General features: G+C 43.2%; 1 protein-coding gene and 1 long non-coding RNA gene across 4 annotated transcripts; one reads left to right on the plus strand and one right to left on the minus strand.

Annotated features, from left to right (window-relative positions):
• Positions 1–39: 39 nt before the first annotated feature.
• Positions 40–1,415, plus strand: LOC123018415. Its single transcript, XR_006413776.1, has 2 exons — positions 40–168; positions 1,194–1,415. It is a non-coding gene; the product is annotated as an uncharacterized LOC123018415 (long non-coding RNA).
• AIFM2 (apoptosis inducing factor mitochondria associated 2) lies at positions 369–11,295 on the minus strand. Of its 3 annotated transcripts, none has more exons than XM_044420479.1 (9): positions 11,001–11,295; positions 10,362–10,554; positions 6,668–6,783; positions 6,466–6,585; positions 4,762–4,854; positions 3,922–4,030; positions 2,216–2,368; positions 1,404–1,604; positions 369–807 (listed from the first exon to the last, which is right to left on the minus strand). In XM_044420479.1, exons 2-9 carry the CDS (start codon positions 10,534–10,536, stop codon positions 653–655), a joined length of 1,122 nt encoding a protein of 373 aa, XP_044276414.1. In that variant the 5' UTR covers positions 10,537–10,554; positions 11,001–11,295; the 3' UTR covers positions 369–652. The 3 variants fall into 3 exon arrangements, with proteins under 3 accessions (XP_044276414.1, XP_044276415.1, XP_044276416.1); XM_044420480.1 differs by lacking the exon at positions 11,001–11,295 and adding an exon at positions 10,853–10,871; XM_044420481.1 differs by lacking the exon at positions 11,001–11,295 and having other exon boundaries at positions 10,037–10,498.
• Between the last annotated feature and the right edge of the window lie 4,053 nt (positions 11,296–15,348).

Genomic DNA, 15,348 nt, shown 5'->3' on the forward strand with positions numbered 1-15,348 from the left:
CATATTTTGCCAAGAAATTAAGCTGAGTTTTTCTTCATTTCCATTGATGCTTCTTTTCCTCCTCTTTATAGAAATTAGTATAGTTTTGGGAGCTGCAGTGACCCAGGACCAATTGCCCTAAACGCTTGAGATTGGACCAGCTAGACATCAATATAAATGTATTTTAAGGTAAGGGTGGACAACCTGTAGGCCAAAACATGTAGAGCGCCAGTACTCTCCTCACCATTGGCTATGCTGACTAAGGCCAACAGGAATTACATTCAACAACATCGGGAGAGCCACAGGTTGCTGACCCTCCAGGGCAACCATCTGAAGAGGTAGATTCAGACCAACATAGAACAACAACAAAAATAGACAACAATGCTATATGGTGACTTCCTTGCTAAATAAGTATTGTTTCCATAGATCATATTTAATCCAACATCTTTTGATCCAGTTTTACAAAATTCATGTTAGCTCATGAACTAGATAATGAAAACAATACCCAACACCCGATGTGAAATACAAAGTTCTAATGAACATACAATTTAAGATTATTTTAGATAATTAGTGGCCATCTTTAACTCCCTCAATGTACTATTAATTCAAAGATATAATCTGCCTGGCACTGGTGCTGACACACTTCTGTCTTGCAAATTCCCCTCCTTTCCGGTTAGCAAGGCATACACTGATGCATCTTCCTCCAGCTTTTGGAGACAAAAAGGTCCTTGCTTTTGACAAGGGTCACTAAGAGATGTCCCACATAGTATCCACTGATCTGACCCACACCATCATTTCTTCCCATTGAAAGCAAGAAGGTAAGTGATCCTGAAAAGGAGACAAAAATTATTTACAAAAGCACCTGAAACCATTATTTGACAGGTAAACACTTTACCTCTCTCCTAACTATCAGGAGAAACACAATTTATGTTAAGGGTGCTTCAGGACAGACAGCTCTAAGCACTAGTCATCGAAAGACATTGTGCTTCTATTAGGCTTTCCCTCTTTCATGGATTTTCTATAGTAACTACAAAGGAATAATTAGTACTGGGAAAATACTGGTCTTTGGCAAATGAAAGACAATGTTGTCTGGACCTTCTAAACTCTGAATGTGGCAGAACATATTGCTCAATATAAGTCCCTTCTGTCAGAACCATCACATGAGCACCCTAAGGCTTGTTTACAAATTTAAGTCTTGATTATTCTTTCTCCAGGTGAACAATCCCAAAATGGAACTGTTAAGTCCATATGCACCAGCAATACTAATGGGTAATCAATGATTGTAGGCAACCTCCTGCAATAACAGTTCCAAAACAGTGATGTAGTAATGGAAGTTGCTGTGAAACATACCCCTGTAATGCTCACTCATACAGTACATTCGTTTACAAATGCACATTTATGAATGATCAAATAAATAACCATACCTGGCCTGTAAATTTTCAGAGGCTTGTTTGTCAGGCTGTTGACTATGTTGGTTGCTGCAACATCTGCATGAAGCCCAGCATGGTAAGCCATCTTTGGCTCCTTCACATCAGCACAGTCACCAATGGCATAGATGTTATCATATCCTTCGATCTGAAGGTGCTCATTCACTTTCAAAGCACCATTACTTGCCAGCTTGTCACCTAAGAGGGGCCAGAGAAAGGAAAGAAGTTACTATGCAGTCTGATAAACTAACTTTCAGTGAATAATAAATGCAAGAAAAACAGTTCAAGAAAAAAGTATCGATGTTCTATTTTTCATTGCCCATTTCATTTGTAGTAAAGGGGACTGTTCTTATTACTATGTCCAACAAAGGCCAAATGATAGTGTAAGAGAGGCACATAAAATAGTTACCTGAACATGAGCTTCAGATATAGAACGCTTAGTCAAATACACAGTATTTAGAGAAACAGTTTAAAGTAGAGGTGCATCCTATAGGTAATGTGCCCCCCACCCCATGATAGTCACAGGCTACATTACCATTTTGCTACTATTCCTGCCAAGGACTATAGGAACCAGTACTCAAGAGGGCCAGCGTGCCAGGGACACCAGGAATCAGCATTCAGGGAGCCCACTTTGAAGAAGACGCACAGAAACTAGCACTCATGAGGGCCTGCTTATCAGTTTTGAAGGAAAGTGTGTCTGAGCACTAATGTTTTAAGTCTGCATTTCTATGCATACACTTGATTAAATTCAAGTCTCTTTCTTCAAGTAAAAGGCCAGAGTAAGTAAAATAAGACAGAAAATAACTTACTGAAAGCACTGCTATATGCTGATGAATTGACATTTATTCCAGTACAGAGAATCACCATGTCAGTAACAATCTCTGTGCCTTTATCTGTCTCCACGGTCATGTTTGCCTTGAACTGATGTAAAGTCAATGAATGCAGGTTGGCAACTTTTTGACCTGTTGACAGTAGTGGAAAAAAGCAAAAACACCACAACTCATTAAACCTCTTGAGAAAATATATTCCTACCCTATTGTGCTTCAAGGGACAACACAAAGGATGTCAATTGAGTTTAATTTTTTAGAGGTACTAAGACTGACTCTTAGTTCTGAATTTCCAATTTCCAATTCTGTTTTGTTAAAAGAAGAGGTGCAATTACTATTCCACCGGGTTGCAGGAAACAGCTTTGGAATTCTACTAAGCTTCTGGCTCAAACCAAAGAAACTACACTGCAGTCTGCTTTCTGTGAGGAAGAGGAAGTTTTTATGCCCTGCACAGATCTTCAGAAAACTTTCAGTCAAAACAACTTGCAACCTTGAACTCTTACAGGTAGGGTAATCCTACAGGGGCAGAAGAGGGAGAATGCAAAGCAGAGGAGCCATCAAATCCTGGCAGGTTCATGCCAGCCAGGCAAGAGGGGGGTATGCAGCTGGAAAGAAAGGCATCCCTTGTGAGAAGTGCATCAGGAGGGTTTGTCCTGTTAATGCTGTTACCAGTGGCAGAGCACTGAAGTCAGCCGAGTCTTCTATGCCATGGGTCCTCAAACTATGGCCCACAGGCCAGGTTTGGCCCACCATGCCCATTTATCCAGCCCACCTCACAGGTTTTGGACTCACTGCACCTGCCACTGCCCGCCTCGCCGCGCACGTGTGGTGAGGTGGCAGCTTGCTCGCACGGATATGGTTTTGGACTGGCTCGGAGAAAATGATCTCTGAGCAAGCAAGCCGCTGCCTCGCCGCAAGCGCCTGCCTCGGCTCGCACCCACCACCAGCACCTTTCAACTGGCCCCCTGTTGGAAAAGTTTGAGGACCCCTGTTCTATGTCTTCAGTGGAAGGTTTTGCTGAGAAACATGAAGGCCTAGAAAATATACCAGAAAAATGGGGGTGGGGAAGTAAGAGAGAAATCTAAAACTCTATGCAGGAGGGGAGATGTTTTTCCTCAGGGATCTCTGAGAGGTGTGGAGAGGGCAGGACACACAGTTATTTTCCTGAATCTTTTCTGGGGATCTTCCAGAAGCCTTCACATGCAAGACCTCATTTTCCACTTGTGTACCTCCCTTCCCATAGAGTGAGCAAGAAATCTCTGTCCTGTGGCCCCTGGGAAGCCCTCCAAAGGGACCACAGGATTGCAACTTTGGCAACCTGAAATAAAGATAAGATGACTAAATGAAGTTATGCAACTTCTATTCCTAGAACACATTTTAAATATATAATCAAGTAGGATCTTCATATATGGAAGGCACTTTTTAAACTATTTGTCCCAGTAAAAAATACAAGAACAAGGACCTGTTCTTTTGTCAACTGCTGCTCAAAGTCTGTTTTTTTTAAAGCCAAGCAACTAAAGAAACTGCCTGCACAATTCATTTGAGATACATATTACTTTGCACTTGGTGATCATACCTAAGTGCAAAAAGTCTCACCTGAAGCAGACTGCTTTAGGCCTCTCTAATTAGAGAAGATCTAATTCCTGGGGAAACATCATACACAATCAAAAAATCAACTGTGTACCCACCCAACACAAGATGTACCCCTTCTTGTAGCAATGTCTCCTTCACCTCCTGTCGAACCCTGGGAAGGATTTCTGCATCTGCCAATGCAATTCTGGAGTGAATCAGAGTGACCTGGAGATCACAAACACTGATGTTAGCCGGAAGTTATCGGAAAGGACCTGTTCGTTACTATAGTGCAATAACAATTTAACCACCTGTATAACAACTCCCAACAGCCTATAAATCATTTAACTTCCCAGATTACATGTTTGTTGCACTAGCTTCAAATGCAAGCACTCAGACAACAGTGATGAGAATCTGACTGAACTTGCACAGGATTCTAAACTTAATATTGCAGACTGTAATTGCCTATATGCACTGACAGAATGACATTCCTAGGTTATCATTTGCTGCATGAGACAAGTTATGATACAAACTGCACTCCTGTGCACTCTTGCCTGTTTAGAAAGTGCCACTGAACCCAGTGTAACTTACTTCCAAGCAAGTTTGCAAAGGACTGCAATTACCAATTAAATAATGCATATCTAGATGTGGGAAAGAGGAGGATATAGGAATGTACAGGTATACTACACAAAGGTAGTTTAATGGTCACTCTAGTGTAGTTCTGTTAGGGGGTCTAAGTATCTCTTAATAAAATTCCATCATCAAATTACCATTCCCAGAACTAGCTTGGGGAAGCCACAATGACTAACCAGTACAACACATCCTTTGTGGCCCTGTAATGCTTTGGTGTTCTCGCTCCTTGTAATCCTTGCCTGTTCTGGCCCTGCAGAACCAGCAGGAAATGGAACAGTAAAGTGGTAGGCAGCTGGACTGATCACGGTGTCACTGGTGCTTCATACCTCTTTGTCAGGATACTTGGTCTTTACCTCTGCAGCCATTTCAACGCCAGCAGAACCACCACCCACAATTACTATGCGAGGAGCTTTTTCAACCTTTCACAACCAAAAGGAGAAACAAGATGTGAGTCGTTATGTCATCTCCGCTATATCACTTTCTTAAACTACAGTAGTTTCAAGAGGGTCCATCCTATCAAATCTAACATTCATCAGCCTAGCATTTACATGACTCTTCACAATCTCTCCCCTATATTAGAAGTGCTGGCAATGCTGGACTCCTTTTAAGAGAGGATTTATATCTAGACAGAAAAAATCTTAGGCAGTTTGGGAAATCCTGTAACTTCTGTGCTTCATTTAGGATACATGGGCTACATGATGTCCCACTGTGGGCAAATAATTATCCATTTAAAACCACTACCATTTAAAACCTGTGTGGTAGGTTAGGCTGCAAAAGAACAACTAGCTCAAACTCAGAGCACAGTTTTATGCATATTTACTCAGAAGTATGTTCAGTGGGGTCTACTTGGAGTCCTTGAGTACAGAACTGCAGCATGAGTAGGAATCTGAACTTTGGTATCCCCGGTTTAAGCCCACACTCCAGGGGCCACATTGCACTTAAATTATTTGGTAATTAACCACAAACAATTTTCTGCTGCAATTCTGAAGGTGCTTACTACAGAATAAGCCAAAAATTGTGCTCAGTAAGCATACACAGGATTATGCTATTAATATTTCTCGTCTTTGTTATCAGAGGTCAAGCAAGATTAAAACACTTATTACTTTCTTTCCTGGGTTGGTTCTGGTTAGGTTTTGTTGCCTTCATTTCAAATCAGCTATGCTACAAATCCAAATATAAACATATTTATAGCTGCCAAAGAAAGGCTATTTTTGCAGGATGTACAAGGGGACTCAAGAAAGGCCATTACCAGTATTGTGTAAACTCAAAGTAAATCCCAGAGTGTCATGGGGTAGCGATAAAGTAGTTCCTTTAATTAATAATGAGAGTGCCACTGTGGTGCAGTGGTCAAGAGTGCAGGACTAAGGAGATCGAGAGTATTCCCTGCTTGGCCAGGGAGCCAACTGAATGACTTTGGGCCAGTCACAGACTCTCAGCCAAACCTACCTCACAGGGTGGTTGTTGTGGGGATGAGGAGGATGAAAATGAGGTAAACCTTGTTACATTCAGATAGGATATAAATCTAATTATATAATGGCAATACTTTATTAGCTGTTACAACACGCTGTAAGAGAGTCAGTGTGATGCAGTGATTAGTGGTGCAGTGAAACTGGCGAGATCAACTTAGCCATGAAGCTCACTGGATAATTTTGGGCCAGTCACAGACTCTAGCCTAACCTACCTCACAAGATTGTTGTGAGGATAAAATGGAAAGGAGGCTCTTTCAAGCTGCCTTGATATCCATGGAGGAAAAGGCAGCATATAAATGTAGCAAAAAAGTAAGAAGAAATAAAAGCTCCAAATTATTTTCTGGGATAGTGGGTAGACTATGCCTGAGAGAAGCACTTCCTTATAGCCACCCAGTAAAACTTATTTTTACCAGACTTCCCACTTCCACAACATGCACACCACATCAGAACAAAAACTTGGAATCATCCAACCACCATCTTGCCACAACCAAACTTAGGTTGCTCCATTGGGTCACATGAGCCAAAGAACACCCTTTCCCACAAAAAGGAATTTATGCTCACCTCTTTAACCATGTCCTCATACGTCTGGATAGCAGACTGCATATCAATGATTTCATTAAATTTCCCAGGAAAAGGCCCATCACTTCCTGTGGCAAGGATCAAGTGAGAAAAGAAGAGCTCCTAAGAAGAAATAGAAAAGGAATGGGTCAGATGCTTTCCTGACACCAGCACCTGGAAACCATTTTAAAGAGGATGTTCTCACTTCATTATCATTTAACAGGATGCATTGCTTCTTCAAGTCAATTCCAACCACTTTGCCCTGCCGGAAACTGTCTTTAAAGGTCACTGCAAAGGAGATGAAGGTTTTCTTGGCAAAGCCTAAAAGTTAGAGACAAAATATTAAGCAATGAATGGTGTTTAGAAGAGCAGGAGTTCAGGGAAGTGCCAGTAAAGATTTTAATAAACCTGGTCTACCAGTGCAGCAGAACAAGGAGGTAGAAATCTGAGGTAGCACAGCACTTAGTACTGTTTCAAGGTGTATGGGTTCAGGTCATCATTGGAGTGCTCTCCTATGACAGCTAAACCCAGTAGTAAGCAGAAATGTTCTGGTTTAACCCACTCTGTAGACAATGGGCAAGTGTCTACTGGTCTTCTGCACAGGGAAGCATTAAAAAGGATTTCCCCTCTCTTTGGATCTGAGTGCAAAATGTTATATGAATAGTTTGAAGGGATGGGGAAATGTAGTCCACACCTACAATTTGAAGTGGTACAGTCCCTTTTAACACTACAGGGCTGAATCATGTCATTCTAGTGTGAACATAGACCAGGCCTCAGTCAGAGTTTCATCCCACCAAGCAAACATAACAGTTCACAAAATTTAAAACCACATATGCATTTGTGAATATCCTGGTCCTACCAGAACTACCCAAAGCAGTGTACAACATCATAACATAAGCGATATAAAGTATAAAAAGCAAAGAACCAACCCCTTTAAAAAGCAAAGAACATAATACAACCAGTACTTTAAACAGTGAAACAAAAGTGGGGCAGAAGAGAAGCGAGGGATGGTACAGTTTACATGTCCCTCTAGCCTTCTCAGATGGTTAAAGGTTGTGACAATCTAGCAAGTATTAACCAAGTTAAGTTTGGGCCATAATGCTATACATAAGAGTTGCAGGACTTTTTCTGTCCAAACACATAAAGGTCTGTACTTAGTTTTTTATAAAGCTCTGAAGACATTGTACATACCATCACAACAGATGTCCTATGATCCACTAAACCAATATATCCCACTAGAGGCTCAATAAACCTCCCAAGTTTAGCTGCCTAACAGACTGCAAGAAGGGATAGAAAAGAATTTGGCATAGGGGTTGCAGCAAAGTGTCCAACTTCACAGGTGACAATCCTCTATTTGAAAATATCCTTTATTTGGAGGCTTATCCAAATCCAGTTTTAAAAGGATTTTGTGAAGAACAAAAAGCAGCCAGGACCTTGAAGTTCGCCATCAAAGTTAGCACCTGGGCCTGCAGATGGAGCAGGCCCAAACATCACCTGCTCACAGCCTTCATCGCTAGCAAAAGATGCATTTCTATTTAAATTGGATACAGTTTTCTATACCTATATATTAACATATATACATTTCTGAATGTTATTCTCTACCTACACATTAGAATGTGCATATTTTTTCGCATTTTGTATCCTCTTTTTATTTTTTTGCAGTGGGTAAGCGCACACTTACCCTGGCCAACAGAAAGAGAATCAAACCAGAACCTTACCTAGAAGGAAAAATGATGAAGCTGAGGCTGTCAGACTTTGGCACATTGTGAGAAATCAAAACTTTTTGGAGAAGATAATCATGCCATGGCAAGTCAAGCACAGAATAAGAAAAGGAAGACTAAATATGAGATGGATTGACTCCATAAAGGAAGCCACAGTCTTGACTTTACAAGACCTGAGCAGGGCTATCATGGATAGGTCATTTTGGAGGGCTTTTATTCATAGAGTCACCATTGTGCAGAGGGGCACAAAATGCACCCTTAATTTTGGGATGCAGACGTCACTGAGCCTGGCTGTTCATACAGAAGGGGGTGGTTTGTCACACATTTAGCTAAACCACCAAGACAGTACAACAATTCCTCAGGACAGGGCCCTGCAGGGGAGAGATGGGCATGTAAAGAATTGAGGATACAATTGCTACACCCTCAGTATTTAATGTTTAAGATCAAGGCAAGGGTTCAATCATTATGGAATCTAATCACACTCTCTTCATATCAGTGCAACTAATAAAAGGAAATGTGCGAAGAACAGGTTAGCCAGCACACCCATAACCCCCTCATCATGGCATTTCTTCTGTTCCAAAAATTCTAATTGATATAAGAATGCATATTTTATTTATTCCCTTCAATTTATAACAAATCATAGAAGCACAGAAAGTTGTCTCAGACTGAGTCAGACCACTGTATTGTTGAGTGGCAGCAGCTCTCCAGGCTTTCAAGAACAAATCTTTCCAGCCCTACCTTATGGAAGCAAGGCACCCTGCACTGTGGGAGCTGAGCAGTGGAACCTGGAAACTTCTGTCTTTCAGAATGGAGAGGAAAATGCACAAAAGCCAGGAAGCCACCAGAGAGTTGGTGGCTGAGGGAAAGGGGGGGCATGGAAGGTCTGTATTTTTGCATTGGCCAACCCTGTTCAAGACCTCAGCTTTTATTTTGCCCTTGTCTAAGAAACAGTAAGTCTTTCTTATTACACATGACAGCACAGACCAAAAGCCCCTCTGAAAAGGTGGAACAGGATCTTCATTTAATAGAAGATGCCTAGCCCAGCTATGCCTATGCAAGAGAGAAGCAGTGTTTTCAAAAGACCCCCCCCCCCCACCACCACAAACTGAACATTTCCCAATTCCATTCAGTCCACATCTATATTTGTTGCCAAGATTCAGTGCTAGGGCAAATACAGTTTCACAACCTTGGTGCACAAATCAATAGGTAGAACTTTCATTAGTTAAATCATGCAGTCACTGACACATACCCAGGCCTGAGAAAAACCCTTTTTTTCTGGAATCTGCATGTGTACATCCTTGAAATGTAGCTGTCACTGACCAAGCAGCAGTCCAGAGAAAATGAGCTGGTATTTGACAGATAACAGCACAAATAAAGGGCAATTCACACCAGCCCACTCTATCCTCACCCTCTTCTATGTAATAGTACCCTGTCCCCCCCCCCCCCCGCTTTCAAAGCATCTTCTTTTTAATTTTTTACTTCTATGCCTTGTTTTACTTCTATAACCTATTGGAAAGTGTTGACTGCATTACGTGTAACCCTCTAACGGTCAATATATAAAAGGGCCAACTGAGGACTGCTCAGGTGCACCTGTCTGGAACGATATGCTGGTGGCCGGTTATTCTCGAGAATAAATCCTTTAAAAGAAAACCTTCCCCTGTTGTATATTTTGGGCATGTGCACACTAGGACACGAACATTTTGGTCAACAACCTGGAACAAATCCAGGCTATAGGATGGCATTAACTGGCTGCCCACCCAAATGAGTTTACATGAAAACTCCCCCCACCGGCCCCTTAAGCAGTTCTGCACTGTTAAGAAAAATTTTCTTTAAAGCAATAAAAGTGAGCAAACCCGTAAACATTTACGAACGGAGGAAGAGCCAAGGTTGCTGCCTGAGCCACCATTTAATTCACTGGACTACGCGTCCGTTGCTTCAGCCGCAAAGCCGGGCCTGCGCAGCAGGAGAATTTCAACTTTCCCTCTTTGGCAGAGCTGGGGTGCTCTGCGAATCTCCGTGCGAATCTCCGAGCTTAACAGGCAGACACAGGGAACAAACAGCTGGGCCGAGTCTAAAGCAGCCTTCCCTAGCCAGACGCCCTCCAACCGCGTTGGCACTACAGATCCCATCATCCTCGGCCAGCAAAGAAATGAAGCAAAGTCCCAAAGGGGAAGATACCGCTCTGTACGGAGGCGCGCAGGGCAGCCACGTTGTGGTGGAAAGCATCTCTCATGTCCACGAGTACAAAAGGGATCCCACAACGCTGGAGCTGGAGGGCAGCTTCAATCCCTCCGAAGCCTCCTCCGACGATTACCACACGCACCGAGTCATCCACAGAGACGTTGGAGCCCATCGCGAGTGGCAGACAAGCCTAAGGAGAAAAGCAGGCGGAGGGAGGGGTCGGAGTGTCAATAAGGTGATGGTCTAAGGTCTAAACTTTACACCCTGCATTGCACATTACAGAGGGCGTCTTGTTCCGAGCAGGTGTTCCTGGGCACAATCCGAGCATGTCCTATTTGCTAACTTTCTCTAGATTCCGCCTCCCCCCCACGCGCTATAAAGCACCCTGGAGGGTTTGGTTAAGGGCGACAATACAGAAATATTTAAGAAAACGCCATTTTTAAAAAAAGATGCTGCTAGAAATTCTGTAAACACAGTCTGAAGCTAACCGCGAAGCTTTGCTGCGGAAGCGTAAATATCTGGACAGAGCGCTCTTTCACTTCTTCAAAAAGAAACCGCTGAAATTCTCTCCTTTCCCTTCCTTTCCCCCACTGCTTTTTAAAGGATACACACAAGCACACGCCGTACTTAACATACCTGCTACAGACTCGGCGCTAACGACTACTCAGCGATCGCACAGCGACGAAAATGCAGGAAATCCTTATTTATTTCCATGGGGATGAATCATCACCAACCCACACTGGTGTTGGAAGCAACTGCAGGAATGACTCAGCAAGCCTGTCCCTCGGGCATTACTTCCCGGAAGATGCTAAATCAAGATTAGTTGAGTCCGAGGAATTTCTCTGCCCGGCCGCTCCTCCGCCACTTAGCAGGGAGGGCGATTGCAGAAAGTTTGCGTGGCGGCAGGCCGAGAAATGCAACTGATCTGTTTGGAACTGAGCGCGCCTGCTTTCTTTGCATCTCTGCTCAGAAATAAGTCCCGTGAAGTCCAATGAAGGTTACTTCCAAGTAAGCGTACCCAAGCTCGTGCTAGAAGGTCTTGCTCACAGTCGGAGCTCATGCATATTTATTCGGACGTAGGTTCCTCTTATTTATTTGACGTATTTTTATCCCGCTCTTCACCCAAAAAGGGTCTCGAAAAGGCTTGCAAACACGCGGATAAATAAGACAGCCTCTGACCGTAGGTTTACATTCTGAATAGGCACCACACACAAGGAAAAAGGGTATGGAAGAGGGAAAAACGAAGTACAGTACTTCCTGCAGAATTGCTAGATCAGCCCTGCTTCCCCTCTTATTTGCCTATGGGAGGGGCTGCGGGAATAGCCACTTTCCCGTGCATGCGCGGAGAGCTGGTGGCTGGCGAGTGACTCCGTAGGGCTGGACCCCGAATTTCTGCGAGGCCCTCTGCCCCACCACCCTGCTGTCCAAGGGCAATTGCGGAAAAGAGGTATGGGGGTCCCCCTATCTGATGCCCCTATGCTGACAGGCGTTTTGTCCGCAGGTGTTTCACCTCTTGCTGATCCCCCTTGAGTTTTTCTGCTCGAGGTTTTTGTTCTGAAATCAAATGCCCTCTTCTCCTCTTTTTTGTTAGAAGTGTGCTTAGGAATTAGGGTCTTTTAAAAAGCACACGCAGAGACTTCAAAGCATATGCAAATTAGCATATGAATATCTATTCCCCACTCATCTTTTTATATGAGTGGGGAATAGATCCCCCCCCAACACACAGTTCCCAACCTTACAGGCTAGAGTACACTTTTCGTGGATCAAGCTATTCTGGAAAAGCTTATAGCCATTGCACCAGTGTTTATGAATGTCAATATGTTGGTTCTTCAGAAACCTTATTGCAGAGGTGGATAACTCAGTGTTCTCATGCGCCTGCCATACTGCAGGCCTTGTGTCTGTCCCGCCTCTGCAGCAGTGAGGGTTGCAAAAATTGCATCAGTTTAGCAGGGCGGAAGGCATGGAGTTTTGCAGCTTGGAAAAAAGAGAAATCACTCCCTGTGCACCAAATTGCCCCCGCAAATTGCCAGTTTTTGCTGCAGAAGCAAGTTTGGCAGTGATGATGACTAAGTGTTGCTGGAAACCTTTGGTTCTTGAGTGAACTACAAACTAAATTGCAATTTCAGACACACTTAAACCTGCCCCCTGCTTAGATAGTGATAAACCCTTTGGACAGACCCTACTGTGGCCAATTCATCTTTTCCTACCCAGTGGGTGCCTTTAAAAACTGAGCCTACCCCCTGCCTGTGTAGCCTTGTTTTGCCTAATTGCCTGCCCTATTTCCTTTGCTTAATTCCGTGTCTTGAAAGGTGGTTCCTACTCCCTGACCCACTTGGTTTTTGTTTGTGCGTGACTTTTGCATGTGAGGAACTTTTTGCATGAACACCCAAGTCTCGTGAAGCTTTGCTTGTCATCTACAGAAATGTAGTCCAAAAATGCTCCTCGTGTTTGCTTGTTCTGCATGTTCGAGTCAGCCATGTCTCATGAGATGTTTATGCTACTGCATCTAATTACGTGAGAGTAATCAGTGCTGCTCTTAATAAGGCTTGGCCACCCAGGATTCTTGCTTATGAGCTGTGATTTTATAGGCAAAGGCACACAATGTTACTGAGAAACATTTAGCTTCCACGGGGTGTTATGATGCCATAACATTATTTAAGCGCAGAAGTGAAAACTCTGGTCTCCTCCATTATCCAGAGAATTGAGAACCTCCACTTCTGCCTAGAATAAACATCATGCCAAGGTAGAGACCAATTTAGCCCCATACATCAGCCAGAGAAAAAAACAGGTGCAGGGAGCTTGTGTTTTGCTATGTCAAAGGAACTCCTGTAAGAAATTTGATAAGAACTGGTGGTATTTTTCCCTTTACTCCCCCAATCCTATTTCCTTTTGTCTTTTTGATTGTAACCATGAGGGCAGAGACATTCATATTATTTATTTTTGTAAGTCACTCTTGAGAGCTTTTTTAGTTGAAAAGCACAATAACAAAGTTAATAATAGTGTTAAAGTGGGCAGAACAAAGGCGTGACTTGCATGTGGATGTGTTCTAGCTTTTGTTTGGACTCTGAGGGTAGAAGTAGTTCCCTGAGCTTAGCACATAGCCTAAGGCTGGACAATTAGACCCAAGAAGGCTTGGCTAGGAGCAGTTTTGCCCGCTGTCTGAAGTTGTTCACTACTAAATAATATTATAAGTGTCTGAGTCCTGCCTTTGAGAAAATAGCTCTCTTTATTCATGGTGAACAGGATGCAGGTGGCACAGTGGTTTATACCGCTGTGTTGCTGGGCTGGTTGATCGAAAAGTTGCCGGTTCGAATCTGCATAATGGGGTGAGTTCCCATTGCTCCGTCCCAGCTCCTGCCAACCTTGCAGTTCGAAAGCATGCAAATGCAGGTAGATAAAAAGGTACCACTTAGGTGGGAAGGTAAACAGCGTTCCGTGCACTTCAGGGTTCAGTCATGCCGGCCACATGACCATGGACACTGTCTGCGGACAAACGCTGGCTGCCTTGGCTAGGAAACAGAGAAGAGCACCACCCCCTAGAGTCAGGCATGACTGGACTTAATATCAAGGGGAAACCTTTACCTTTACCTTATTCATGGTGAGGTTTCCTACATTCCTCCCCATTCTAGTGCTTGTAGAAGGCAATTGTGTCTGTAGTCAAATTCCACTTAGCAAACCAGAAACAACAACAGCAAAGGGTAGGGGGAAATTACCAATTTATATAAAATCCAATAAATTAAGACTGAAATCCCTCCTCAGAAGTAAGTTGCACTGAATCAGGTTGCAAGGTTGCCAGGAACTAAGAGTCAGATTATTATGACCACCAGGAGGCGCAACGGATCCATTCTATGGCCTCCAAAAACAAACCGTTTTGAGCAGAAGTAAACCCTGAACTTGAGGGGAACTATCATCTCCATCTAGAGCATCTAGAAATTAAGCCAAACCCAAAATTCTGAGTATGATTGTGTAACTCTTTTGCAGTGCAGTTGTCTGGAGGAGGATCTGCAAAACACAAGAATGCATGTGAACACTATAATGCAGGACTTCTACTAAAATGTGTGCCTGCTTGAAAATAATGAGATAGGATTTCTCAACACTTTATCTCCAAAGTTCTGGGGTTCTCCTCTCACTGTATCCTCATCACAGCCATGTGAGCTTAGGATAAACTCAAATTACTGCTTTGTGGCTGAAGGAGGTTTGAACTTGTTCTTCAGCACTCATAGCCATTTCACCACACTGGTTATTAGGCTGGAATTTATACATTAACCTTGTGTGATAGTAGTTAGTATTGAGCTTGGGAAATCCAGGTTCTAGTTTCCACTCTGCCTTTAAGCTTACTATGAGCCAGTCAATGGATCTCAGCTTAACCTACCTCACAGGGTTATTGCAAGCATCAAATGGAGAATTATTTGAGCAACCGCAGGTCCCTTGCAAGAGGGAAAAATGTGGGAAATAGATATAACAAATGAGTAAATAAATAAAAATATGCAGCAGAATAGGGTATCCATAGGGTATCCATATCCATAAGGTATGGGTTCCAAGTTCCCCAGCAGATGCCTGAAACTGCAAATAGTAGCAAACACTACCTTTGCAGGGGTTTAGGGTGCAGGACTCCCACAAAAATGGAAAAACCACAGATAACTCCAGGGAAAAATCTGTAAATACTGTATCTCTAGAGCCTTCGTACCCAAAGTGAGAAAATGTGTGAGTGAGGCTGGCTAGTACTGAGACAAAGAGCATGGCACCCCAAACCGTGCATAGTTTCCTACAGATATTTGTGGTTTTTCTACTTTTATGGGGGTGCTGCACCCCTAAATCCTGTGAATGAGGAGGGTCAATGGTCAGCCTTGGTTAAGTGAAACTCCATTCACTGAGACATTGGATACGAGGCTCCTGCTTGTACGTAGCTAGTTAGAAACGAGCCCTATTAATTTCACCCTGACATTCCCACATGAGTGAGTTCAGGATTGTAGCCTAAATCTAC

This window comes from Varanus komodoensis, unplaced genomic scaffold (genome assembly GCF_004798865.1).
Source record: "Varanus komodoensis strain SLA01 unplaced genomic scaffold, ASM479886v1 scaffold11, whole genome shotgun sequence".
Classification (NCBI taxonomy): Eukaryota; Metazoa; Chordata; class Lepidosauria; order Squamata; family Varanidae; genus Varanus; species Varanus komodoensis.

Excerpts from the sequence above, each read along its gene's own strand:
- AIFM2 (XM_044420479.1), bottom strand. The coding sequence starts at position 10,536 with ATGGGCTCCAACGTCTCTGTGGATGACTCGGTGCGTGTGGTAATCGTC. Across the intron at positions 4,855-6,465 it reads ATGAGGACATGGTTAAAGAG|GTTGAAAAAGCTCCTCGCAT; the intron begins GTGAGCATAAAT and ends TGGTTGTGAAAG. Across the intron at positions 2,369-3,921 it reads AGGGGTACATCTTGTGTTGG|GTCAAAAAGTTGCCAACCTG; the intron begins GTGGGTACACAG and ends TACTGTCAACAG.